General features: G+C 45.0%; 2 protein-coding genes across 3 annotated transcripts in view; one reads left to right on the top strand and one right to left on the bottom strand.

Annotated features, from left to right (window-relative positions):
• NRAP (nebulin related anchoring protein) overlaps positions 1–3038 on the top strand; it is a 53680-nt gene extending 50642 nt beyond the window's left edge. The window contains exons 40-41 of the mRNA XM_005239233.3: positions 236–382; positions 1636–3038. Coding sequence (XP_005239290.2) covers positions 236–382; positions 1636–1737 — 249 coding nt within the window. The 3' untranslated portion in view covers positions 1738–3038. The remainder of the gene's footprint in view (positions 1–235; positions 383–1635) is intronic.
• Positions 102–25043, bottom strand: HABP2 (hyaluronan binding protein 2). 2 transcript variants are annotated; one of them, XM_027789298.2, is made up of 14 exons: positions 24890–25043; positions 16488–16524; positions 11299–11427; positions 10108–10215; positions 9581–9697; positions 9096–9215; positions 8198–8369; positions 7676–7770; positions 7300–7546; positions 6287–6429; positions 5807–5941; positions 4150–4295; positions 3049–3249; positions 102–1695 (listed from the first exon to the last, which is right to left on the bottom strand). In XM_027789298.2, exons 1-13 carry the CDS (start codon positions 24956–24958, stop codon positions 3073–3075), a joined length of 1695 nt encoding a protein of 564 aa, XP_027645099.2. In that variant the 5' UTR covers positions 24959–25043; the 3' UTR covers positions 102–1695; positions 3049–3072. The 2 variants fall into 2 exon arrangements, with proteins under 2 accessions (XP_027645099.2, XP_027645101.2); XM_027789300.2 differs by lacking the exons at positions 16488–16524; positions 24890–25043 and adding an exon at positions 12308–12454.
• Positions 25044–25718: the final 675 nt, after the last annotated feature.

Below are 25718 nucleotides of genomic sequence, written 5' to 3'. Positions count from 1 at the left end.
GAGCAACACTGTCCTTCCAAGTGCTAGGAGCTGTCTGTGGCGATGTGCTTCGCAGGCCTTACCTATCAACAAAATCATATTCTTGAAAGAACTGCAGTCTGTTTGCTGAAAAGGAATAATGTGTTTATTATTGACTCTGTTGCTCTTTATATGCTCTGTCTTGAATACCCAGGGCATGTGGTTTGATTGGAGACAAACAGAATAAGACACCCTGATGTATGTTTCGTTCTCTCAGGTAAAGTACAAGTCTGACTTGAACTGGCTCAGAGGCATTGGCTGGACTCCCCCAGGTTCTCACAAAGTCGAAATGGCAAGAAGAGCTGCTGAGCTGGCGTACATTCGGGAAATGGGATTGCAGTCTGCTCAGTATGGACCTGGAGTTGTAAGTAGAGTAAACTACTCTCACAGATCCCAGCAGCTCTGCTCTCTAGAAGGCAGGCAGGCACACATCCCATAGAATGCTTTTGAATGCTCCCTGGAGTCTACAGTTCTTCTCATTATTTGAACAGAATATGCATACTTCCTTCACGAAGCTTTGTTGCTTTGTGTAAACCTTAATTTGAAGGAATTCAAGAGAATTCATCACTGTCATTGCTGACGAATTCCTGTAGGGACTAGGAAGTGCCATGGAATAGGATTTACTTATACTGTGGGATGTGTTTCACTTAACTCTTGAATGTTGTCAGATCAATAGGTGTCCCGGTACGTCCATGGAAAGCAGAAGCAGAGGTGGAAGGGACTCCTTGTACAACTGCCATTCTCTTTTCCTAATTCCACTGAGACACCGTGTGCTGCCATGTAATCATGTGTTGCCCTGTAACCTCCACTCGCAGCTGTATTGACAGGCTTGATGTAGACTTCTAACAGCCTAATGTGTGCTGTGGGAGGCTTTTTGCACAGGGGGAATGATCCAGCCTCCTCCATCTCTGTCCAGCTCAAGATACAAGAAATTACAAGCTGGGATCTTCCAGGTTTTTCTTCTCCTTACCTCGACAGGGATGACTCCCAGTTCGCAGTGTCCCAGCACAAGAGAGCAGAAGTCCATGCCTTGTGGCCTCTACAGTTAAGAAGCGTTAAGTTACAATAGAAGAGAAGCTCTGCACTTGAAATGCTTGTTTCATTTAAGTTTTAACTTTGGCAACAAGTCAAACAATAATCCAGCCCAAGAGAAACAGGACATATCCATGGTTTATGTTCGCATCTGAAAAGTTACTCTGGAAATAAATTATAACTATGGTTGAGTAATGCAGGCAGTGGGGACTGCAGGCACTGTCTTCTTAAGCTCTAGGTATGATAATGATCTGATTGTCCAAGGGCAAGCTGCAGGTGTGCAATCCACCTGGAATTTGGGTATTTGCTGGCTTGCTTTTTATTTAGGGCTCAAATTAGGAATTAGGATGTGAACACATTCAGTCCTTTGATATGTATGGTACCTAACCTATGTGAACGGCTCCATTTTTTACACTTTTCCACCTCAGAGGTTCGCTCAGTGCAGGACAGTGATTTAGATTTTGCTCATTTGTTTGCCAGTTGTGATAATTTTTAATATGTAAGTATTTTTTATAGAATAGTTAAAACCTTCTTCTGTCCACTGGATGTCCTCATAATTTACATGGGTTGGGTTTGATTTTACAGGACCAATTGGAGGCAGAAGGATCTCGGCAGGTCACAGTCAACCCTGATGCTTCAGAAATTCTGCAAGTCAAGAGAAGGAAAATGCAGCTGTATCAGAAGTAAAGAAAAACATGACACAACACAAATAGATTTTCGTCTTGTCCTGAGAATCCTGTAGCTTTTCCGGAAGCATGATAGATGGCATCTAAAAACTTCTTGTTTTAAAAAGCAACCTCAACATTGCAAATTATAACTGATCATTTTATTTTTGTGCAGCTACTTGGTGATTTATCACTGTATGTATTACAGCATCTGATATTTATCTGTAGATATCTGTAGAAGCTGTAAATGAAACTAATACTAGGTGACTGGCAGGCTCAGCTTTGTACTACAGATGAATGAACCGGGTCGGTAGAATATAAAATAATTTGTAATGAATAAATTGGTTGAATTGTTGTGGTTATCGCAATAGGGGTAGCTATTGATAGATTAGGTAGCTGCTTGGAGAAGGTTGTAAACCCTGGAATTCAGATGCAAGGGACATCACTGTTTTAAGGAATTGGCTCTTCACAAACATATCTATTCTTTATACCCTGATTTAATACCAATCCCGTTTTTCAAGTTTCTGTGCAGACTAATTGAGCAAAAATTACACAATTTGACTTTTATGAAACACCAAGAACTATCCAATAGCTTCAGAGCCATACTTTTTTTAATGGGATTTAATGCCCCCTAGGTCTCACCAGTATTGACGTTAGGCACATATATATCTTTGTAGATCTGGAGCATAAGGAGCTACCCTCTAATCAGGAATAAAGTAGATCATTCCAATATTATTTTGTTCCTTTTTCAATCTGGAATGCATCACTGATGGAATTTGTGGCTATTTACCCTACAGATGCGCTTTTAAAAATAATTCTCCTGCCTGATCCTCTCTCCTCAGATAATTGCAATGGCACAGTCTTGCAAACTTAGGCACATCATTTTTATGTATGTGAAAAATGGTACTGGCTTTAAGAGCACACACCAATAGTTTTAAGGTGTCAGGGTCCAATGACTACAGAAAAAACACACCTTAGACAGGTCATGTCTTCTTAGAGGGGAAGAGTAAATGGCTGGCAGCAGCTGAGCCTGCAGAATTTTCAGGGCTTGAAAAACAGAACTGGAAACATTGGCAACTGTGGCTCTGTTTGGTTTGGGGAAGAACTGGAGTTGGTTTACTTTCTGATCTGTTTTGCTGCCAAATGTGGGCTTATTTCAACCCCCCCCAAAAGAAAAACAGTCACTGACACACTAGCTAATGCTCTAAGGCTATTTTCAAGGTGGCGATGAAGGATGCCGCATGTAGGCCATCAGAAAATATTGGTAACATTATTGGTTGAAGAGGAGGTATTTGAGGAAATGATAAAAAACAAGCAAATTTCTCAAGCTTACCATTTGTTATTCCAAAGCTGTCTGCTAATGAGGTGACCTTGACTCAGACCGAATTTTGGATTTAATCCAACTGAGAAATGTTGTCACCTGGGTATAAACTCCTGGCTTGTTTTTTAACCCACATCCATCACCCCAGCTGACAAGGCCATATACATAGTAGGAGCCATTTTCTATGCAAGTTAGTGGGCCTCCGGAGTCTCCCTGATGAGAAAAAGCACACATGTATAAAAAACGTGAAGCAAAATGTTAACAAAAATAATAATGCTCCCCTCTCATCATATGGCTTTGAAGCTGTAATCATGGGGTTTTTTTCCTAGTGGATGTACCAACAGATGCTGCTCAGTCCCTGAGTAGGCTTGCAGTTCTGGAGACAGGTCAAATGATACCAGGGTTCTGGGATGTAAGTTTTTGTTTGTTCAAGTCTGTGATGTATATCTGACAAGGTCACGTGAAATTTCCCAGGCATGAAAGTACCAGGCATTCAGAGACTGAGTTAGAAAGGTAGAGATGTGATCCTTGGTGTAAATGAAAACACTTGCCTCCCACACCCCTCAAAATGACTTTATTGTGAGCTGGTTGGTCTCAGGTTTTTGTTTTATTGCTGTTTTCTATTGAAAAATGTGCTCACAGTGGTAGTTTGCACCTTAGGAATTGTTGTTCAAACACTTCCCCATCTTAAACAGTACAAATATGAGCTTGCTTCACATTTGTGCTAGCTGTAATGAAAAGAATTAACAACCCTGACTTTCCCTGCGAGTCGTAGCTCTGATAGTGAAAATCAGGTTAGAATTGGTGCTCGTGGCACAGGCCATAATAAAAAGAGAAAAGACAGGCAAGTTTTCAGGTTATTACAACAAACTGCCTCAGAAGCCAAACTTCCCAGGTGAGTCTCTAGCTTCCATCGATCTGCCTGTGGCTGACAGTGACAATATCAGCTCTAGGGGTATACACCTCAAACTGTGCTGAAGAAAGACGACGGGTGTTGAAATACACCGATGGGAGAAACAGACACATATGCAGCACTCTGCCAAAAGTATTACTCTGCACAGCCTGGTTATTTACGCAAAAAATTAGTGTTCAGATACAGAAAAAGCAACAGACCTGACAAGAATCAGCTCTGGGTCTCTGAAGATTTCCTGCACAAAACATGCTTTCATCCAGCACGTGATCATATGCTGTGGGTGAATTGCATTTCCTCTGTGAAATCAGCTTGACATTGGCATCTAACAGCTGACGGGATACTTCATCTATGGGATGTGCACCAAAAAAATGGAGTCAGCTTCCTCCCAATCCTGTTACATGTTGTCTTTGTTCAAAATATAAGCTTGCTTGCCATTTGGAGGGGAAGGGGGAAGGGCAGGGGGGATGCATGTGCTAGCCTGGGAAGAAAAGAATTATCTGTCTGAAATGATAAGGGTTAGAGTTGGAGCCTGGAAGCTTCACTCAGGACACCGAGTTGTTGCCTGAATAAAAGCAAAGTCAGGTATTCAGAACATGGCTCCGATCAGCTCTGTCTGCGTAATCCTGCTTTCCAAAGGTGCTGGTTGTCTGCAGCTCCCATGGGTCCCAATGGGACTTTGAGTTGCTCAGCACTTCTCAGACTGGTGCCATTAGATGTTTTAGTACGCAAGCTAATGAAATAGATGAAACCTGAAAATCATACAATATTTAAGGGCAATGATTAATTACAGTGAATCTAAAGACATAACTTGACATCTAAAGGCAATAGCCAGACCTTCAAAGCACTACATCTGTAGATAATTAAAGGTGGTTTATAAGTTTGGTTCTGCATGAGTTTCAGGAAATATTGCATTTCTGCAGTGATTTCCTGAAATGCTAATAGCTCTGCTCAAAGAAGGAGCCGTCTAGTTTGAACACATACAGGGTACTTGATATTCTTTGTTGGGGAAAAAAATAAAATCCCCCATACCCTTTTTAAGGGAGACTTTTTATTTGGAACTTTTAAAAAATGTCCATTAAATTCTGTTGGTGCATTCTGATCAAATGAACACACTTGTCTCTTGTGGACTTCAATGAGAGTTACATCAGAAGGGAGAATTTGGTCCTATGTATCATATGAGGCTGTATCAGTCACAAAGCACTAGGACACCTACTGCAGCCTCAGTGACACATTTTCCTTCTGCTGCTTTACAGCAACACATCAATCAGAACATGAGAAAATGCATTTTTCAGAAAATTGCCATTATCTTTTTTTAAGAATAGTAATTTCTCCCCTTAGGATTTACTGCGGGCAAGAAAGGTTTTGGACAGAGCTGGTTGAATTTTAAAAGCTTTGCATTTTTTTTATTTATTTTTATTTTTCAGCGCATCTGAAGATCCAGATGCTGCTTCTGAAAAGCTTTATCTGACCCAATGGGCTGGAAATCCATGTGAAAATTCCTGTCTTTCTTGGTCCTGTCTTGAAACACACAAACTATACAAAAGCCTCTCTCTTGATACCTTCTTGCTTCTATTGCTGGCTGCAGCTGAAACCATGACACGGTGTGTCAGACGGCAGGCAAAAAAAGATGCGTCAGGGATTTTTTCAGAATGCTGAAAGGTTTGGTTGCTCTAGCAGTTGGAAATTTCTGCTAATGAGTAATTTCTATGGCAGGGCTTTAGCCTTCCTTAGTTTTGAACTTCATGTCTTGGTCTCACTAAGTGCCTAGGTCCACGCTTGGGTCTGGCAATTGCTACTGAAAGCACCAGCCCACCTTGCCATGAAGTACCCACCAAAATCCAGCTAGCCCACAAATACCTGTCTCGGTTGCACCCCATCCAGAAATGAAGCAGTCAGTCCCAGCAGGAAAGAAGAAGTCAGGCAGGCACACTGTTTTCACATACTTTGTTTCCACTGCACAGTGACCATCAACTGGCTTCAGTTTAAGTAGTGCTGGAAAGAAGATAAACAACACAAAGTGTCTGTAGCTAATTTTAATGCCTAGCCATCGTTACCAGTCTGTGGCACAACGATGGCAAAGCTGCACATACTTGATGTTCTGTTTGCACTACATGCCAGACCTATCCCTGTTGTTTTGCTCCTCCCACACAGTGACCTCTGCCTGCCCATCACGATCCACATCCCAAAGCTCCAAACGGGTTTAACCCACAATTTGGCCTCATTATTTCCAGAAGATGGTCTCAATGGGAATTTTACATTGACTTTAGCTGGAGAGAGGAGCGTCAAGCAACTGAGGCTGGAGGTGAACCACAGGAATATTCAACAGAAGCGATTTACCGATATCATTGTGTGGGATACCATCCTTCTCTTTGTATTTGGAATGTACAATGATCTTCTCCACATCAAATATTTGCTCTTGATGCTCTCTCTTCTTGAGGTTTTGCTTTCCAAGGACTACTTGGAGATTTTCTGCTGGTTGTCTGGGAAAAAAAAAAAAGTAAATTACATACAGACATTGTCTATCAGTGGTGGTGAAAACCTGCACCTTTAGTATCAGGAGGTCAAGATATTGCCCTCTGTCATAGAGCATGGCCACAAGATTTCCTGAGGTCATTACAGGAGGGCTTAGACAGGGAAGCAGTGGCATCAGACGATACATGTGCTCTTAACTTGTTGCAATCATGAAATAAAATGTTTTAAAGCCACATAAATATGGTTTCCTTTGCATTTTAGGGCAAAGTGGTAGTGTGCACACAGTCTATTACTGTGACCGTGATGATGAGCAGCAACACAGGGAGCCATGGGAGCACAAGTCCTTGCCACCGTCTGGGCATACTTAAAATCATGTGTTCTGGAATGATCTCCAGAGTGTAATTTACCAGTTTGAAAGGATGGTGGTTTCTAACCTGTTCAACAAAAATGTTGAAGGAAAAGTCATATTCTAAGCTCACTGGCACATGAACATAAATTTTTGGCTGTTCTGGGCATCTCAATTATAATGCAAATATATGATGTTGCTTATGGTAGGTATCCCAATCTCCCCTGAAGTTTTCATAGAGTCCTTCTTTCATACATTACAAAACCTTGTTACTTTCCTCCTTTTTTCCTCTTGGACAACTATTTTAGCTCATTTTAGAGTGTGTGTGTGTGTGTGTGTGTGTAAGTTTCATTTACTATTCCAGCAAGCACCATTTTCAAGTCTATATATATTTTCATGTATGCGTTCGTTTTTTCGCATACATATTTTTCTTTAATTTGATTCCCAACAATCATTTGGATTCCAAACCGTCTGTAATAACCATCCTGATTTTCATATGTTTATCCACACTAGGCACAGGACATGCACCTACTCAATGCAGTGCCCAGCAGTCAGGACCCAGCACGGTTTAATCAGCACTCCACCACAGAAATGTCTGTTCCTTTTTGAAGTCTTCATCTGCAGAGATGCCATCCAGGGATGTTTGCCAGCTGTAGTCTTAGCTCCACCATAGATTCTCTTGACAGTTCTTTGAATTTCTGGTTGTCCGCATATTTTGAACATTTCATTTGATCCAGGTGGGTCTGTTGGGCTGTCTGTTGGCCATGGGCTCTCTTCAGCTGCATTGGAAGAGACTGCAGATGTACAATGCAGACATAATATCAGACTGGAGGAGTTAAGTAATAGGGGGTCACCTGCTGCTCTGGACCACCTACACACTGCCAAGCAGCTCACTTCTAATTCTTTACCTGTTCCTGAGCAGGGTGAAATGTCACAGAAGTCCCATTCTACTTTGTGGTTGTTTCTGATGTAGCACCAGGGTTTTTCATCCTCATCGGGACTCCTGAAGGCAACGGTTAAGAGTGTCAGCCAGCAGGGATGGATAAATCTCCACAAAACTCGTGAAAGAGCTGAGATGCTTAGGGGAGCAGCCTCATGCTCCCATATGACAGCCAAACTTCCAAAGATATTCTTTCATAAGATTTGACAAAGAAGGTGCCTGAGATAAGAGAGTGGAGCTTCTGCCATTTTACTCTCCCCATACCTATTTTAACCTTAAGAAAAATGAAGAAGAGATTCAGGGAAATGAGGGCTGCTTCTGGAAGCCCCACATCAGTAGGGAATGTCCCTTTAACATCCTGGTTTTTCATGAACAAGCAGTGTCTAGAAAGATGTGAGGTCTTAACACCACCAGTTTGCCAAACTCATGAGCAGTTTGCTCTCAGTGCTCTCTGATACAGACCTTTATAGTTGCTTCACCAAAATGTTACCTGCAGAAGTTATGTTCACCGATGCCATAAGCGTCGGCGTCCTCCATAAAGGCATTAATAGTGTAGTCCAAGAGAAGATGGGAATTCCAGTGCAGGCAGGTCTTGCCATTCGCTGCTTGGTTCACTTTTCCTCTGTACTCAGAGGAGGCCTCTCCATAACAGTCATCCGGTCCTGCAGGAAGACAATGCCAATATGAAAATAACTGTTATGTTGTTCCTTGCCCAAAGTGTTTCCTCTTCCTTCCCTTCCTTGCCCTATGTTCACTTTACAGAGGATCATACTGGGTCATGTAATGATATCCCTTATCCTACATAGGCCAGAAACAAGGGTATTTGTATATGTATAAACAGCATCTGTCCGGCTTGAAGAGTGATTGACTTCAAATGCCTGAAACCTCTTTGCATGGTAGAGTCCCAGCAGCAAAGGGGTGTCTTAATGCCAAAGGAGAATCTCTCTGCCGGTGGCACAGCCAAGAATTGGTATCAGCAAGATCAGAGGGAGGTGGGCACAGAGCTGCTGTCATGCTAGGGCAGTGGATGTGCCGAAAGGAAGGCTGTGGGGTTGTGAACCTAACCTGTAGAGGTGGTGGAGGAAAAGTCACCTGCAATGTAGCAGTACATGGAGTCTGAAGTGCAATCAACTTTTAAAAGAGAAAGAAACAAATCCTTCTCATTGGAAACGTGTGGGATGTGTGCCCATGGTGGCTGCAGGAGTCAGCTTCTTCCTCCGACACTCTCCCCAGTCAGCTTCTTCCTCCGACACTCTCCCCAAGGAGGCCGGTGCCCTGGGGCGCAGTCAGGTGCCGGGACTGTATCAGCCAGCCTGGCTGCAGGGGGAAGCCAGACCCTGGCTGCCTGGGGCTTCGCCCCCACCCTTCCCCCCAGCGCTGTGACATACCGATCTCACAGAATCTCCCTCGGAAAGGTTCAGGGCACTCGCAGGTGAATTTTGATCTGATTCTGTGCCGAATGCAGGTACCTCCGTTTTTGCAAGGATTTGGCCTGCACGGTGAAGATGCTGTCAACGTGGAAAACACAGAAGAGCCTTGTCACTCTGCTAAATGCTGTACAGCCACTCACACACCCGATGGAAGCCGGGCAGAGCTCCCACATAGCCTGTTGGCTTTGAGTTCTTATGAACTCGAAAAACGTTTAGCACTGGGGGGTTTACCGGTGACTGAACCACCACCCTGTAAGTCAAACGTGACTCCTCACTGACCAGCCCCGTGGACGGGAGCTGGAGCAGACTCAGGCTGGATGACCAGGGTGGAGGTTTCCCACCACTGACTGGCCATGGTGAGGACACATTCACCGTGCTGTGTGTGTGTCCGTCGTCCCGTCCCCCCCCCTCCCAGGTCACTCAGTGTCCTGCCGAGTGCTCACCTTGTCGGCAGTCCGGTGAGTTGTAGGGGTGGTTGCAGCTGCACTGAAAATAAGGTGGGGTTAATGTAATCAGGCAGTCTCCCCTGTGGCACCTCTTCTCCAAACACATGTTCTTCACTGTGGAAAACAGGGACATGAGGATCATGGGAAGACACGCTTTCTCCTGATGCTCCAAGGAGGCTTTAATTTAGCAAGCGTGGACTTGGGATTTCCCTTATTGTTCACAGTATCTACGGCAAAAAATCTACAGGATCGATGAGCAGCTCCCTGCTACTCACCTGGCAGGGGATAGAGGAAGGCTTTCTGCTCACCTGAAGCTCATTTTACTATATACTGCTTTAGACAGACCTTGGTCTGGACGCAGAGCTAAGTGTGAGACCTATGGACGTGACTGTGGTGGGCTGTCAGAACCTGCAGCCCAACCAGCAGTGGGTTTATAAAGCCCAGTGTTTGCTTCCATTGACAGAGCTGTAACAGCAATATTAGGGGCCAAAATAAGGAGTGTAAGTTAGCAAAAGAGTGTTCACCTTTCTCACATGTAGTCCCAGCATATGGCTCTGGGCAGAGGCAGCTGAAGCGGCTTCCTCTGTTCTCACACTCACCGTTGTTCTTGCAGGGGTTGGAGGAGCACGGGTCTGCCAGGGCAAGGATGGAAATTGTTTAGTTTGACTCAGCTTCTCCACCTCCATCACCTGCTTTTTCTTTTATTTTCTGACTGCAGAAGGCTGCCTTCCCAGGCACAGCATCCCATGTATCATGTGCCATGCTTCTGCATCAGCTCATCAGCCACAGGAGCAGCTATGAGTTGCTGCAGAGCGTATTGCAAGCCGTAACAGTTCATGGCTTCAGGTCTGCAGCTCCTCAGCTTCCTTTGCCACGTCTATGATGGAGTGGTAACGGGGCTAGTCCCTTCCTTTGCTCAGGGACAGATTTGCCTCTATGGCAAAATCTGAGGGCCAGAGCTGGCCCTGGGCATCCGCCTTCATGCACTTGGTGTGGAGGTGTCTGGATTTGGCATTGCCAATGGTTGCAATGCGGCACTAAAAGTCCTCTGGGTGGCTACTGCTCCAAGGGAGCAGGCACCTACTGAGTCACTTGAGTGCTGCTCCTTACACCACGCTCAACTTCTCCACTCCAGGCTGCCAGGAGCAATTGGTATTGGGGACAGCCATATACCAGCTCTTTCTTTGCACCAGGGGATAACCTAGGGGATGTTACAGGCAACTTCCCTGTCTCTCCTTTCATGTTCCCTGAGCAATCTCAAGGAGCCTTTCCTATTCTCCTGAAGTTTGGAAAAACAGAAAAAGAAAAGAAAAAACCCTGCAACTGAGAAAAGGAGGAAGAAAAAAAAAACCAAACACCAAACCTGCTCTACATTTCGTTCCCAGCATAAATACAGAACATATATCCCATGAAAACAGCAATTACATCTTACAGTGTCTATAGACAAATAAGCCTGTGCTTTTTTTTTTTTTTTGTAGTAGCAATCAGAAATGTTCTGCATGATCAGAATCCATCCTGTGAAACCCGGAGATAAAACACAGGCTCCTTACAAGAGAAATACAAAGGAGAACACTGCAAACGATCCTCCTAACTCATCCCTTTGATGCAGGCATTTTGAGAGCAGGCTGGCAGCCGAGGCCTGCCATGCTCATGCTGCAAGCACAGGATTGGGATTTTACCCCTTCCTCTCCTCCCTGCCCACCCCTCAGAGGTACCTTTTTTAGTATCACTGTAGCCAAAAAATGACTCAAACCAGTCAGGGTCTTCTGAGAACTGCTGCTGGAGGAAGGGCTCCTGCTCTGGCTGCGTGTACTCATCGTAGTACTCGTACTCATCAGCCTCATCTGCGGCGAGGGGTGAGAAGAGGGTGGAAAAACAGAGGGATTACAACTGCTAGAAGGCGAGAAGGTGTGAAAGAAGTTATCCTCCAGGATGGACAGTCTTTTCCTCCTTCAGGTTGTTTAGGATGCCACTGGGTCTAAAGCTCATATCACCTTGAGGACCAAAGGTGCTGTCCAGCTCTTGCCTGCCGTGGGCAGAGCTCACCCAGCGCGGCCACCCCTGAGCTCTGCCGGCCCCAGCTCTGCCCTCGCTGCAGCTCCCATGGGGTGCTGGGGCCCTGGCTGCCCGGTCGATGGCAGCCGGGACCCCGAGAGGGGACACAGGCAGAGCCTCTGCAGGCAGGGACATGTGCCCCCCATGTGGCACCATGGCCAAGGAAGATGCTGATGGCTGTTACCTGCACAATGGGAAAAGGAGATTTAGACTCCTACAAGAAGCAGGGATTTTCTTTGTCCAGCTGTTTCGATCACCAGCATCACCGCTACTGCAGGGCAAGGCAAGACCCTCACCGGCACGCAGGTGCCTGCTCCATGTCGGGACATGGAAACCCATTTTGAGGGAAATTGGAGGGGAGTGAGGGCCCAAGGCACCTGCCCCCCTACGTGACCCCCTGCCCACAAAACCCCTTTTGCGGAGCGAGGGCTCAGCGCATCAGACCTGTGCTGGAAGCCCGTCCCCCAGAGCCTGCAGCCCCCCAGCAGTCAGCGTCCTGCCCGGGAGCCCGGCGCAGGCGGCACCCGCAGCTGTGCCAGCCCGCGGTTCTGGGGGTCGGCTGATTAAAGTGGGCTGGCAGCTCCTTGCGTGGGTACGGCGGCTGACAGTGGAAGCCACTCCGCTGTTTCAAAGACAAACTATGGTAATGAGCAAAGCTATGCTACGTACAGAGACATTTTAAAAAGCTCTCCCCTAGGGCCGGACCGATGGCCCCATGGATAATGCTCTGCCTTGAACTGATTATCGACTGCATTATCTTAGTTTTCTCTCCTCATTCATTCGCTTGCAGCCTTTATCTTTATTCTTTCTTTGCTTCTGAAAAAAAAAAAAAAAGAATTTCCACTTTTGTACAATGGGTGTTTTATATTTCATATTAAAATAGAACCGTCTCTTTTTCTTCTTTTTTTTCCTACATGCCAACTCTCATTTCTCACCAAAAAAAAAAAAAAAAAAAAAAAAAAAGAGGAAAGTTTCACCTCATTTATTGCTATGTCAAGTCAAGACTCCTTTTCCTCAGCTCATTATTTCCACAGGAGCTGAGTCTCGACAATGTGCAAGTGTTGCAGAAGTGTGTGCCTTGCTGAGGAACAGAAGGATCTCGCTGGAAGATAAGGACATTGTCTACAGTGAACAAAATTAAATTTAATGTGATGTAGTTAAGAAAGGAAAACAAAAAGAGGGTTTTGCCTGAAATGCAGCCTGCAAGCTCACTTTGTCAGAGGGGAGAATTTGCAAGCAGACTTGAGTTTGAGGGGATCATTTCAAGGAGTCTAGGTTTGTTTCCCCTGTTTATCTTCAAAATCTTAGTGGGGAATATTGGCTTTTATTCCACAGACGCTTTCAAGAAGTATTCTGAGGGATGGGGTAGCCTTTCTAACAGAAAAATATACTATATGCTAAAAGTTATGAAAGATGAACAGGGGAGTTATGGCTGCCAAAAGCAGACTGCAAACATGCCCAGCATGCTTTACAGGCTGGTGAGAACTGTCTTGAGTCAACAGAGGAAAAACAAGTGCTCTGAATGATCACAAAAAGCTGAGCCACTGTAGAAGCACCTACCATGGTTTTTAAGCCAACTGCTCAGTGTAACTATGGTGTTAAGAAATGAATATACTGTCACTTCATTTTGTAACATTGGCATCATTTCTTAGCAATGAATTGTTTATTAGCAACACTTAGGAAATTACTTGTTGACCCACCATTGACTATTTTAAGTGCATCTCTGCGGTAAAACCCAAGCTGGCCAAGATGCAATTCCTGTTTTGCAGGATATCTGCTTCTGGCAGCTCTGCAAAGTAGAGGAGGACAAATCCCCGTTTGCACTGACAGGGCAGATGACCCTTGGGAAGTTTTGGGACAAGCTAATGTGTACCTCAGGCCAATTTGGCACCCAGCAGCCCTCAAGGAAGGCACTTGTGGGTGGCCAGGGCTAAGGTCATGCAGGTGACACTGAGCAACCCCCTCGTGGGCTGGTAATTACCATTAGAAGAAATTTTATGACCAAACCATGGAGTTAAGGGTGCATGTGGAATGGGCTGGGAAGACAACAGCAAACGCTTTTGGGTACCCTGTCTCACTGTGAGAGCAGTGGGAGTCAGGAAGCTGAGCTGCCTGGCCAGGAGTCCAGCCAAGGTGACGTGAACATGCAGCTGACGTGAGAAACCACCAGCGTCCCTGCCTTCTCCATCACCATCCCTCTTTATGAAACTGTGAAACAGGAATAGCTTCTATGGGTCACGTGAATGATGCTTCTATCTCCCAGCTACTCCATGTCCTCCCAAACTGCATGAAGCAGTGAGCAACAAAGAACAGAAAACCCCGACTTGGGTACATGACATCAAACTAAAAAATGTCTTCTTATTTATCATAGCTTCGACACTAAATAACTATTTGGCTTCCACATCTCTTATTTAAGAACTGCTCCCATTCCATTTTTTTAATTATTCATAACAAGCCATAGGTTTAGTAAAGCAAAAACAACACTATTTTTTATCTGAGCACATAATTAATGCACAAAGTCTGATATACTGGTTGATTTAAACATATTACTAAATCAGAGTGTTCGTTCTTTGTAAGTGCTGGAAAACCTTAACATGCTTAAAAAAGCAGTGATCTGACATTTGTCACTGAAAAGTGACTATTACATGAAATTAAATTAGACATCCTGCATGCAAATTTTCAAAGAATAACTTTCCTCTGTGTAGTACAAAAAAATCCCCCCATAATTGATAGGCAGAGATTGACTTTTAAAGCTTCAAATCAGCTTTGAGGTCTGGGTGATCTTTTAAACTACTCAAGCTTTCATCTGCAGTTTTTCACATTGCCAAGAGCTGTCAATCAAGCAATGGATTTCTGATCAATATCCCCTTGTTCATTAGCTTACACAGGCTCTCTGTTATGGAGAGAACAGATATCCCAACACCGGTAGTCACACTGTTTTCAAAACCTTCACTGGATCAAGTCATGACTAATGTTCCGAGTGAGAAAGTGATGCATTAGGATGCCATTGAGTGACCTGAATGGCCAGGTAACTTTGTTGGACTGCAGTTGTCAAGATGAGTGATGTGCAAAGTTAAAGCCTATTGCCAACACACATCAAGAGCACCAGAAAGGACCCAGCGTTTATTCAAGCTCTCTGAACCTCTGGGGATTGACTGAAATCCGGCCTCATTTAAGCAGGATGAGTTTTTCCACCACCTTTCTAAATACTTTTTGTCTCCAGCTCTGAGAATAATGTCATGTTATTTTGATGAGGCTGAAATCCTGACTGTATTTTAAATAATGAGATGTCCCCCATTTAGTTCTGCAGAGACAACCTCGCAGTATTTCCTCCTTTCCACGCGGGCTGTGGCTGGGAGTATCTGTGGCTTCAGATAGAAATTGCAAAAGAAGTGAGACCAGCTAACCACAAAGCCAGCGAGCCTTTCACAAAGTTTGGTGGCTGCTGCTTAAAAGCAGATTTACGGCACCTTTTCCTTGGAGGGACGGGTGCTGGGTGAAAGCGGGTGATGACAGCTGAAGGAGTGGGGACAGCTGGAGGGTGGGGAGTGGGAGAGTGCCGGGGCAGTGGATGCACAGAAGTAAGTACCAGCAAGCACAAAGGAGGGAATGAATTAAGAAATGGTGAAAGTGATACTCTACTATCAAAAGGCAAATCAACCAGTTTGCACAAGGCTTGTGCATAAAGCACGAAGCCGCACACTCAGCTCTGTGGCCAGATACTTGCAGAAGCCAAATACTGAGTTCAGATACACAAATAATTTGGAAATTTGTTTTCTGCACACATCTTGTTAGAAGAGCAGCATTGATTTGGGGAAAGAAGCAGTGCTTTATGAGCTACAAGTCTGCTGGGCTTGCAGGTTTGACCTGGAAGCCAAAATGCCACCAGAATGAACAGGAATGCAGATGAATAATGAGTGCATAGTAAAAGCCACACTTTTTTTGCAAGAAAATGAGCAAAATTAATGCAATACTTTTTTAGTTATAAATTACAAACTCATGTCTAAGAGTCACTGAAAACACTAAAAGGAGGAGCAGGGCATAAATACTAAACATCAATAAACCCATAATCTTCTATGTGAACCAAGCAGGCTGTGAAAGGATGTACAAATCCTCACACAATCTACACATCCTCACACAACATTCATCACAGCTTTTCCCTTATCAACATCTTGATGCTACATAGTCTTTAACAATTTTTTACTTGCATGAGCTTGTAAACACTTTTTGAACGTTCTTTCAATTTGGACAAATCCTTGCAGAAATAAGTTCCACAGTCAGTTGTAAGCTGCAAGGGAAAGTTAGCCTTCGTTCATTCGACCTTCAATTTTCATGCACAACTGGACTCTTTATTTATCCTTCTGTGAGGTTTGCAGCCCAGCACCATGACCTGTCCTCCAGCCTGTGACTCACTGTGTCACCCATGGGTCCCCAAAGCTGGGTTGAGCACATGAAGCCACAGAGTGGCAGAAAAGTCTTGGCTTGGAAGAGAGCTGTGAGTTACAGGTGTGGTCTAGGAGTACCCCATGATCAGCTGCAAACTGGTGCTGCTGCACCTCTGTTTTGGGGTTCAGTGCGCCAGACATGCTCCTTGCTGGGACCCGACTCAGCGCTGCCTCCTGCACTGACATAGGGCACATGCGGGGGTCTGCAAGTGCTCACCGTATTACTTGTCCAAAGTCAAACTGACTTTCTACTTGATCACAAGCCTTATTACGAGCTCAGTAAACCTGTACATGGAGTTAATAAAATTCAGTACAGGGCACTAGCAAAGGCTTTTGATGGGCCAGGTTGCCAGCCTCTCAGTTTTGTATGCAGAAGTTAAAATGAAGAAATTGAAACCACTTACCGCGCAGCAGGTCAGCCAGGAAAGAGAAATGGGAAGCCTGCATGAGATAAAAAAGGGCAGAGAGTCAGTTTCTGGAAAAACAAAAGGCATCACGGAGCTCAGTGTGTGGCACAAAGTTTCTGTTTGCTGAACATCCAGATAAGCCTGTTACCCAGTTCGGAGCTAACTGGGTTGGATTTTAAGAGCTCTTTCAAAAGATTAACAGGATGTCTTAAAACACCCATTGCTTCCGACAACCTGCTTGGGAGCTCTGGCTTTTCTGAGCATCCAGCCTAAGCAGCTGGGCTGGTGTGCTTTGGGAGAAATCTGTCCTGAACGAGTTAAATCGCCTGTTTGCTTATTTATTAAGTGACCGAGCACTGACTGTCCAACTTCTCCGAGATACCGACAGAGGCCACGCTCCAGCCGGCTGCCAAAGCCGGAGGCTGGGACATGCTCGGGCAGGGCAGAGCGGAGGTCAGGCAGCGCAGCGCAGCCCGGGACCCTACACCTGGTGCGGCTGGTGAGATCTGGACCTCCAAGCTGGAAGGCTGTCAACAACCCTTGGATGGAGGAGAACATTTCTGGCACTTCCTGTGAGGAAATGCCATGTGTCTGACCTCTGACGTGGGGCTCCAGCCTTTCCTGTTTGGCTCATATCAAGGGCAAGCAACAAAAAGGAACAGAAGAAGGAAAACAGCTCTCAGCCTTTAAAGAGCGTGAGTGAGGTTTGTCTGAAAGGAGACACACTGACTCCATGCTGGGACGCATCCCCTGCGTGACGATTTCAGCTTGCTTTCCCTCTCGCTTTAAATCCCAGCTGCGGACAGGATTACCTGCCTGTGACAAGAATACATGTGCTAACAGTTGGTGGAAAGAAGGAAATTTGGAACTGCTATTCCTCATCCTTCACATGATTTGTCAGAGGAAAATGTGTTTCAAAATGACTTAACACACGTAATAGACAGCATACATGCACACACACTCACACAGGATTATTATGTGCACCTACACATTGCTACAGATACAGCCAACTGTAAACACTCACCCTGTTTAGTTGTGCATTATATATAGAAATGATATATAAAAGAGTAGCATTCTCAGCTAACACTGGTTGTGGCTAGGAACAAAAGCAATGAATAAGAAACAACCCTCAAAAAAACCTCAGAACTCACACTTGTGAATATTAGCTGGAATATATAAATGAGTTTTTGCTTCAGGCACGTTTGCATCCCTCTTGTGTTTGAGCCAGGGAGAACAGACACACTCCAGCTCTCCCCTTCCCACTGACTCAAACTGAGCAAGAGCCCCTTTCCAGGTGCTCTTAAGTGAGCCACACACACACACACACACACACACACACACACATACCCACACCCACCCCTAAATCCTTTGCAGCTGGAAGGACACACACGCTCACACAATTGCCCCTCCTGACTGAGTGCAGGGATGATGGTAAATGAGCAGGCTGTAAAAGCTCTGCCCTTGGTGCGTGTGTTTCTTGAGTGCAGGTACAGGCTTTGTCAGATCCTTTGCCAGACCACAATGGAGGCTGTATAAAGAAAAGGACTAATTGCTCCATTTACAATTACTGGTCATGTTCATCCATAAACACAGACCAAAACAAACCCTGCAAGTGTACTCCTTTCTTTTGGAGGAAAAGATGAAACAAAGAACATGGAAGCAGCAATGGGAGCAGCGTGAAGCAAGAAACGTTTTGTCTCCCTCCCCAGCCCTGTGGTGCTGTCTGCCTGATGGAGTTGGAAAGGGTTTGGAGGCAGAAGGGTCTGACTTCAGCCAGGTTGCTCCTGCGCTGGGGGCAGCCCTTGGCACCGCATGGGAATGCTGGAGGGCTTCAGCCCAGGCTGAGCGAGGTGCAGGACGTGACTACATCATGCTCTTTTGTGCCTCAGTTTCCCCCAGCTGTAGAGCAGAGGTGATAGTCTCACAGTGCCCAAGAGGATAGCTCATACACCAAGAGAAGAAGAAAGATGAGAGACCTAGCACTTTGCTATGCTACTTTCTTTTCCAGGTTATGCACCTGGCCCTCCCATCCAAGCGCTCCGGGGGCAGAGCTGACTACAAAAGTGCAGATACCCTAAAATCCCTCTTGCAATATACTGGTGCCCTAGAAACTGTGCAGCTTTCCAGTAGCATCCTTCAGAGCAGGCAGTGGCTTGTACTCTAGCATGGCTGAGTCCCACGTTTTAATTCCTGCTTTTGGATGAAGGCCTCTATCTGCTGCCACAGTACAAACGTCACTGGAAACAAAGCTCCTGGAGCACCTGGCACAGGGAGATCCAAGAGTCAAACCCTATCTTTACCATAAGGCTCCAGTGTCCCATTTTGTCCTGGAGCTTTTCGCCTCATCATGTACCTGTCACAAGCTGCAGCAGCAGAGCCACAGGGGACAAACTTCCCGTCAGAGCTGACCTCTCAGTGTGGAGGCTTTCATCCTCCCTTCTGGGGTCCACTGGACCACTCATCAGACCACACTGGTTGTGATGCATTTTCACCCCTGCTAACCAGCGCAGGGCCAAATTTTAGCCCTTTGGCTCCCTGCATTGAAGCCTTCCATGGTGGCATGCAGCAAAGGAGGGAGAAGCACTTGCCTCCTTCCCTCCAGCCTGCTTGAGCTTGCCCTTTCCTCCATGCCAGGAGGGGATGCAGGATGCAGGACGTGGGGTGCAAGGTGTGGGATGCGGGATGCAGGACGTGGGGTGCAAGGTGTGGGATGCGGGATGCAGGACGTGGGGTGCAAGGTGTGGGATGCGGGATGCAGGACGTAGGGTGCAAGGTGTGGGATGCGTGATGCAGGACGTAGGGTGCAAGGTGTGTCATGCGGGATGCAGAAGGAGGCTGTTAGGAGGGGCCACAGGCTGGGGGAGGCGGGGGGGTGTGGGGTGTCCAGGAGGGGTCTGCGGGGGGTCTGCAGGAGGAGGGGCTGCAGGGAGGGTGCAGGCAGGGGCAGTGAAGGCAGGGCCTCCTGCCTGCCGTGCCGTATTTGCTGATGGCCAGCAGAGGAGGATCTTGTCCTTCCGACGAGGTGCAATGCTGAACCCAGAGAGGAAGAGAGGAGCAGGATTCAAACAAAAGGAGGAGGGGGCCGGGGGGTGGGGGGGGGGCGGGGGGGAGAGGAGAAATTAGGCTGCGGGGCTGGTTTCACCAAACATTCGCCTTACTGCAGCTCGACACCGATACTTTGTGTGCTCTCTCAAGAGGGAATAAAATCGCTGGATCCTATTCATAGCAGGTCCACAGAGACGGGGGACGAAGCTGGAAGAATTTGCAGAGAGCAATTTTAAATTTTATTACTTTAGGCTCATAAAAAAGAAACTCTACACACACACAAAAAAAAAATAAATCTGGGAGAGACATTTTATATGGGTACCGGTGCATTGCTGAATGTGAAGCCGAGTACATTTATAGGGCTCCTAGAAAAAATGGTGGAAAAATGGCTGAAATTTGAAATATCCTAATTTCACCTGACCTTTGTTGTTTGTTGTCATCATCGTAATGATTAGCACTTCACTAAAACTTTGTTTCTCCAAAGAACCATCAAAATTTTGCAAATTAGGCTTTGTACCAAGGTTGTACACTGCAGATACATGATACTCTCCATTTTTCCATTTCAACTCCTCAAGGAAAGAGACTAATGAAATGTAATATATTTCAAACAGTAATGCCAGAATCATGCTTTCTTGGTCTCGGAACAGAATCCTACTGCTCTCTCTCAGACAAAAATGTCCAGTTAATCTCTGGCAATTCTTTCTGAATAAAGACAGGAAGATTTGACCCCAAATTCAAGGGAAATTATTTACAGCTGCCAAGGGCATTCTGCAGTTGAACTGTTTATTGTGCCTTTGGTACATTTGCTACCTTTTATTACAATCAAAATGAATAATTAAAACACAAAAGCAGGTGAAAAAAACAGGCAGCACAAAGGTGACAACCCAGGGTTAGGCTGTGAATCTACATATGTGCAAAACAGAAGTCATTCCAGAGAAAACAGTGTAGCTACTCAAGCTGGCACAACAGACTAGCAAAAGGGATGAAAACTACCTCTGCAGATGTACACACTTTGCAACAAAGCACTACAGGAGTTCAAGCATTAAACTACGTTGGTAGGAATTGGCGTGTTCCCTTAATTGCACTAAGTTGTGCAAATTCTCCTGCAACTTGTCAGAAAGTGGCCTCCACAGCAGAAAAACAAATATTACCCCTTTCATTTGCTCCTCTGTACAGTCACAGCTTTGCAGCTGAGAAGGAGGTGGGATGGGGATGAACTGGAGAACAAGCATGGATATTTGATCAACTTCCATCCACAACTGACATAAGGCGTGAAGGAGCCATGAGGGCAGACACAACTACTGCCTTTTCGTAGTGAACCCCTTGATCCCGCTGACAGCTCTCAGTGGGAACCTTTGTCTGGGCTTCTAGCCAAAGGAGGAGGGAATCGACAGTTCTGATGCTCTTACAATCGGCCAGATTTTTGCCTGCAACCATCTTGGGTAGTGACAGTCTTTGAACTTCAAGGGAAAGTGGCTTTTCCAGCAATGACATTGTATTTCTCAGCCAAGGCCACGGTTGCAGTATAATGAAAGCAGGGCATATTATCATCTGGAGCACACATGCAACACGTTGTATTTTTAGCCTGGGAAACCATCCTCTGAAAGGATTCCACCAAGACCTCTGAGGTCTTCACCTCTCTACTAGCAAGACACCTCCTGCCTCCACAGTGAACCGCAACGTGTGCCTCAGAGTGAATGACATGATCCTTATCGACTGGTCCCAAGGTACCCAGATAAGTTTACATCTAAAGTCTTTATTTTGCTGACTATTTAGTCGTGAACCTTTCCCATGGTAGCACCTGATACTAAACCCACAGGGATCCAGGAAAAAGCAAGAGCCCTCAGAGGTGCTGCTGAAACCAGCTTGGTTCTCTGCACAGGCGTTACCCGCTCCTGTTTTCCAAGAGATCAAAGTTTCCAAATAAATCTTTGCACTGTAAGAGATGGCCTGGTGGCAGCTGGCTGTTTTTAAAGTTGCTCGCTGGTGGATGAGGCGTGCTTGTGCTCCCAGGTGGAAAAAGGGGTCAGCCTTGCATGCCACAGCAAGGGGAAGCTACACAATCTGTTTCACGGGGGCTGCAGGAGCCGGCTCGTCACACTAACACAAGTGCGCTGCGCTATCAAACGCTTTCCCAGCCAGTGCCGGGCATGCAGGTTATCCTGCTAGACTTAAAGCTTATGCAAAGTCATTAAGTCCCTTTAGTTACACGGGATATCAACCTGCACGCTTCAGGGCATAAGCTGATTGCCTTGGGGGGTCAGCGAGGAACGCTTCCCTCTTGAGAGCACTTCGCTGGGGGGTGCTCCCAGGGCTTTGCTGCTTTCCTGCTGCGCCAGGAAAATTTAGGTGAGTGCTGCAGAAGGGCAATGCACCTGGCGGGCCACAGATCTGGAGGGACTTGACAACATTCACTTTATTTTGCAGTGATCGGTTGGCGACACAGTGGAGCATAAAGCCCTTGTGTCAGTGGTGCAGCACTGGACAGAGGGTGAGGGGAGCAGGAGTATTCGTTTACTACAAGAATAGATCCGTTGGTGGGTAGAAAAGGATGCCAGACAGAGCTGCCTTTGGGACACCCTAAAATATCGGTCTCCAAGCACCCGAGGCGAGGAAAGACCTGTACTACTGGTAGCAGTTTCCTACCTGCTATGGGCTGACTAGGAGATGGGCACCGATGATAAGTTTTCTTTGCAATTATTTGATCTTCATGTGATACTATAATCCTTCCCTTTCTGCTACTAAGCGCACTTGGTTATTGGAGTAGTCATGGCTAGTGACTTCAAAATACTCGCCATCACAACTAAGCAGACAGCCGTACCCTGAAATTCCTAAATATTCAGTGAAGAGCCACCTCTGCTGCTCTGCCCCCAGCATGTCTTCCCCTCTGCTGCCAGGGGTGTCAAGTTTGCAGGGAACCTTGATATGACAAAAATATCTGAACATCTGTTCATTTAAAAATCACTTTTTTTTTCCCCCTATAAGCATGTGCCCAAGCACTTTAGAGCATTGTTAAATGGGAGCTGCAGCCTGGTCTGTGAGCAGTTTCATCACCGGAGTGTTGTGGGATCCAACTCGGTCTTGTCCTGTTGCAGATTTCTCTAGCCCAACTCAGCACAACGTTTAAGCATACCATTTAAATCTATGTGTATTTCAGAAAAGTTGCTTCAATACAAGTCTGAGTAAGGAGGGATACACAGCTGAATTGCACAACGTGCTGCAGCAGAGCTCTTTGGATTTCTCTTTGGCTACGTAAGGAATACTTAACAATACAATACCTTATGGCAGGCACATTTCTACTACAGTATCTTGCTGAGCAAGTGTAATTGAAAGTCAACACCACCATCATACACCACCCCCCAACCTGAGAAGACCTGTCATGTCTGAAGACAATCTGTGGTATAGTTGCATCATGTATGCTAAAATAAAGGACCAAATTTTGTTCTCACTTGCACCCATCATGCAGCTTGATGCCGTCTATGGAAATCGTTTGGATTCATGCAGGTGAAACCAGTTTCTTTTCAGGTAATAAAAAAGAACTGAATGGAAATTTTTGCCTTAGGGTCCTGTTCCAAATCTGCCAGATCCATGAATGTCTGAGTGCTTTCCCATTCTATTTTGACCAACTCGATATGAGCTACTGCTTAAATCTGCATTTGACTTCTGCTGTGTATCTCCAAAAATATTTATTAATCAGAGTGTCACTTATAAAAACTCCTAAAACCATGCTTGAATAAAAATGAGAATTATGAAGGTAGATAGTTTTGGGAAAGGATGGAAATAGGAATTTAAGGGTCTTTTCCATGGTTTCAGCAAAGTGAAAAATCTCCTAATTTTTCATTCAAACTATATTGGTGTAACTTTTTCTTTGTAACAAATCATTAAGGCAAAAATGTCCTCTCATAACATGTTTGTCATGCAATGGTCACATCATGGCCACTCATTCCCCTCTTTTTTTTCTGGGAGCCATGCCAAGTGCTAAGCCAGAAAACCTTGTTATATTAATTATGAAGAAAAAACATGTTTTATTAAAAACTAGCCTGCTGAATATTCTGTCGTGCTGCTTTTCAGTGACAGCAGAATTGCTTTTGCATTTTAGCAGTGTTAATGAATTTTCAGGGGTGGGGAGAGTTATGCACTACATTTTCCACAGCAATATTTGAGTGAAGTCAGATTAGGATTGTCAAAGCTAATGAATCAATCTAACGTCTTAGGACGAGTTAGGAAAAATCTGTGCAAGAATTCGTGTTGTCTAAGACTGCACCTACGTCTTCCTCATTGAGTATGAATTAACACAACCAATTCATTATGAGCTTATTTATATTAGATTGCGTTCCCACAATGTCTGTAAAACTGGCATTGAACAACCCCAGAGCTGATCCCCTCAGTAAGCGGCCACATGTACTGGTGGATCAAGTGTGCCATACCCACTGCTGTCAGAGGATAGATAGCTCTGATGATACACTAATTAACAAATACCTATTGTGTCGCAAAAATCACCGGTTGCAAATTCACTGAGCTCTTCAAAAAGATCTATAACCTATTAAATCTCCTCACTATATATTTTTCCCAAAGGACTCAATTTAAACGTGTCAACATCTGAAATTTTGCAACGCATGTCAGTAAATAAGAACCTGCACACACTGGAACATCATTAGGAAAGCAGGGGTTTGAAAGAACTTTGAATTCCTTCATGAGAAAATCTACTTGCTTGCAATGCTTAGAGGAACAGAAAAAATGTTTTTTAAACCAACTTTTAACTTTGCTTTGGTTATGAGTCACTCTTTCAGTCTTCTTTAAAGAGATGAATAGGTTTGGGAAAGTCTATCAAGCTCTGCCAGAGCAGGGCTCTGGCCATCTCTAGCTGTGTTGAATATTTTGCCATTAACCTTCCTTCCATGTTGGTGCTGATGACAATTCAGCCATCCAAAACACACGGCTGGGCTAAATTTTACCTCTGACAAAAGATGGTGCCAAATTGCCAAGCCAGTGCATACCCTGACCTGTTTAGTCGGGTACCTAGTCCCTTCAGCATGAAGATGAGCTGCTCATGCTGCATCCCAGTGGTGTGTGGGGTCTCCCAGTGCCCAGGGCCAGGGGAGCGACTGCCCTCCCCAGCGCACACCCTGGGACGCAGGGTGGTCACCCAGTGCACCCAGACAGGTCGTTCCTTGTCGCTGTAGGTATCTGCTCCAAAACCCCCACAGGGCTTCCCTCTTACGCAGCATTTACTTGAGCACCTCAGTGTCCTGAAATGTGAATACTTGGCTAAATGCTCCTCCGGCTGCCCGGGAAGGGCTCGGCAAGGAGCAGAGCTGGCAATGGCAAGAACAGCAATATAAAAACATACTCACGCACAAATGTGTGTTCCCTAGGAGAATGACCAGTGGAAGAACCTGAAGGGTAAAAGCACTGTTGACCATCCTTATGCTCGTTTTTTCTTGAAATTAGCTTTTTCTTCTTGCCTACGTTTTTTCAGATAAGCCACAATCATTCGAGGGTGAGCTAATGCAGTGCAAATAATTAACCGTGCTTCAAATATTGTTTAATGTTCAACAGATTGCCCTGATCAAGTAAATGCATCCTGTCCAGATAATCACTGCATTCACTGCTGGGAGATGTTCCAAATCAGTATCAAAGATGGGAACAGTATAAATTAACAATGAAACAAAGTATTTTTCTTATATTACAGTTATTTTTAAACTATTATTGTCCATTGAAAAAAGTATGAATCAGACTTACTTCTTTTCCCTCCACCTGGAAAAATAGTGACATCTAGTTATAAAATATAAGATTTTTAAAAACATGAAAGTGTGCTTTCTATTATTTTCTAAATTTCAGAAATCAAGGTTCATGATCTCAAGCATTTGTCCACAAATATGAGAACCTGGCATCTTTTTTTTAAAATAAAAATTGAACTTCTTGAATAATCTGGACTCCAGAAGCTGAAGCATCTGTAACAACAGTAGCGACTGAGAAAATCACATTATTGTTGCAAGTATAAATAACCCTCTATTATGGAAATGCTGACAAACTTTTATTGAACAGATTTTGTTGATGTTACATCTTATAAAAACAAATTAAAAGATGTATTTTTTCTCCCAGATAGATCAGACCCTGAGTAGGGGGAAGGAAAAGGGTTATAGAAATACAGTGTTTTCACATCACAGCCCAAATTCAGAA

The sequence above is a fragment of the Falco peregrinus genome, chromosome 1, assembly GCF_023634155.1.
Source record: "Falco peregrinus isolate bFalPer1 chromosome 1, bFalPer1.pri, whole genome shotgun sequence".
NCBI lineage: Eukaryota > Metazoa > Chordata > Aves > Falconiformes > Falconidae > Falco > Falco peregrinus.
The sequence above is the reverse complement of the archived record's forward strand: the minus strand, read 5'-3'. Positions and strand labels throughout refer to the sequence as shown.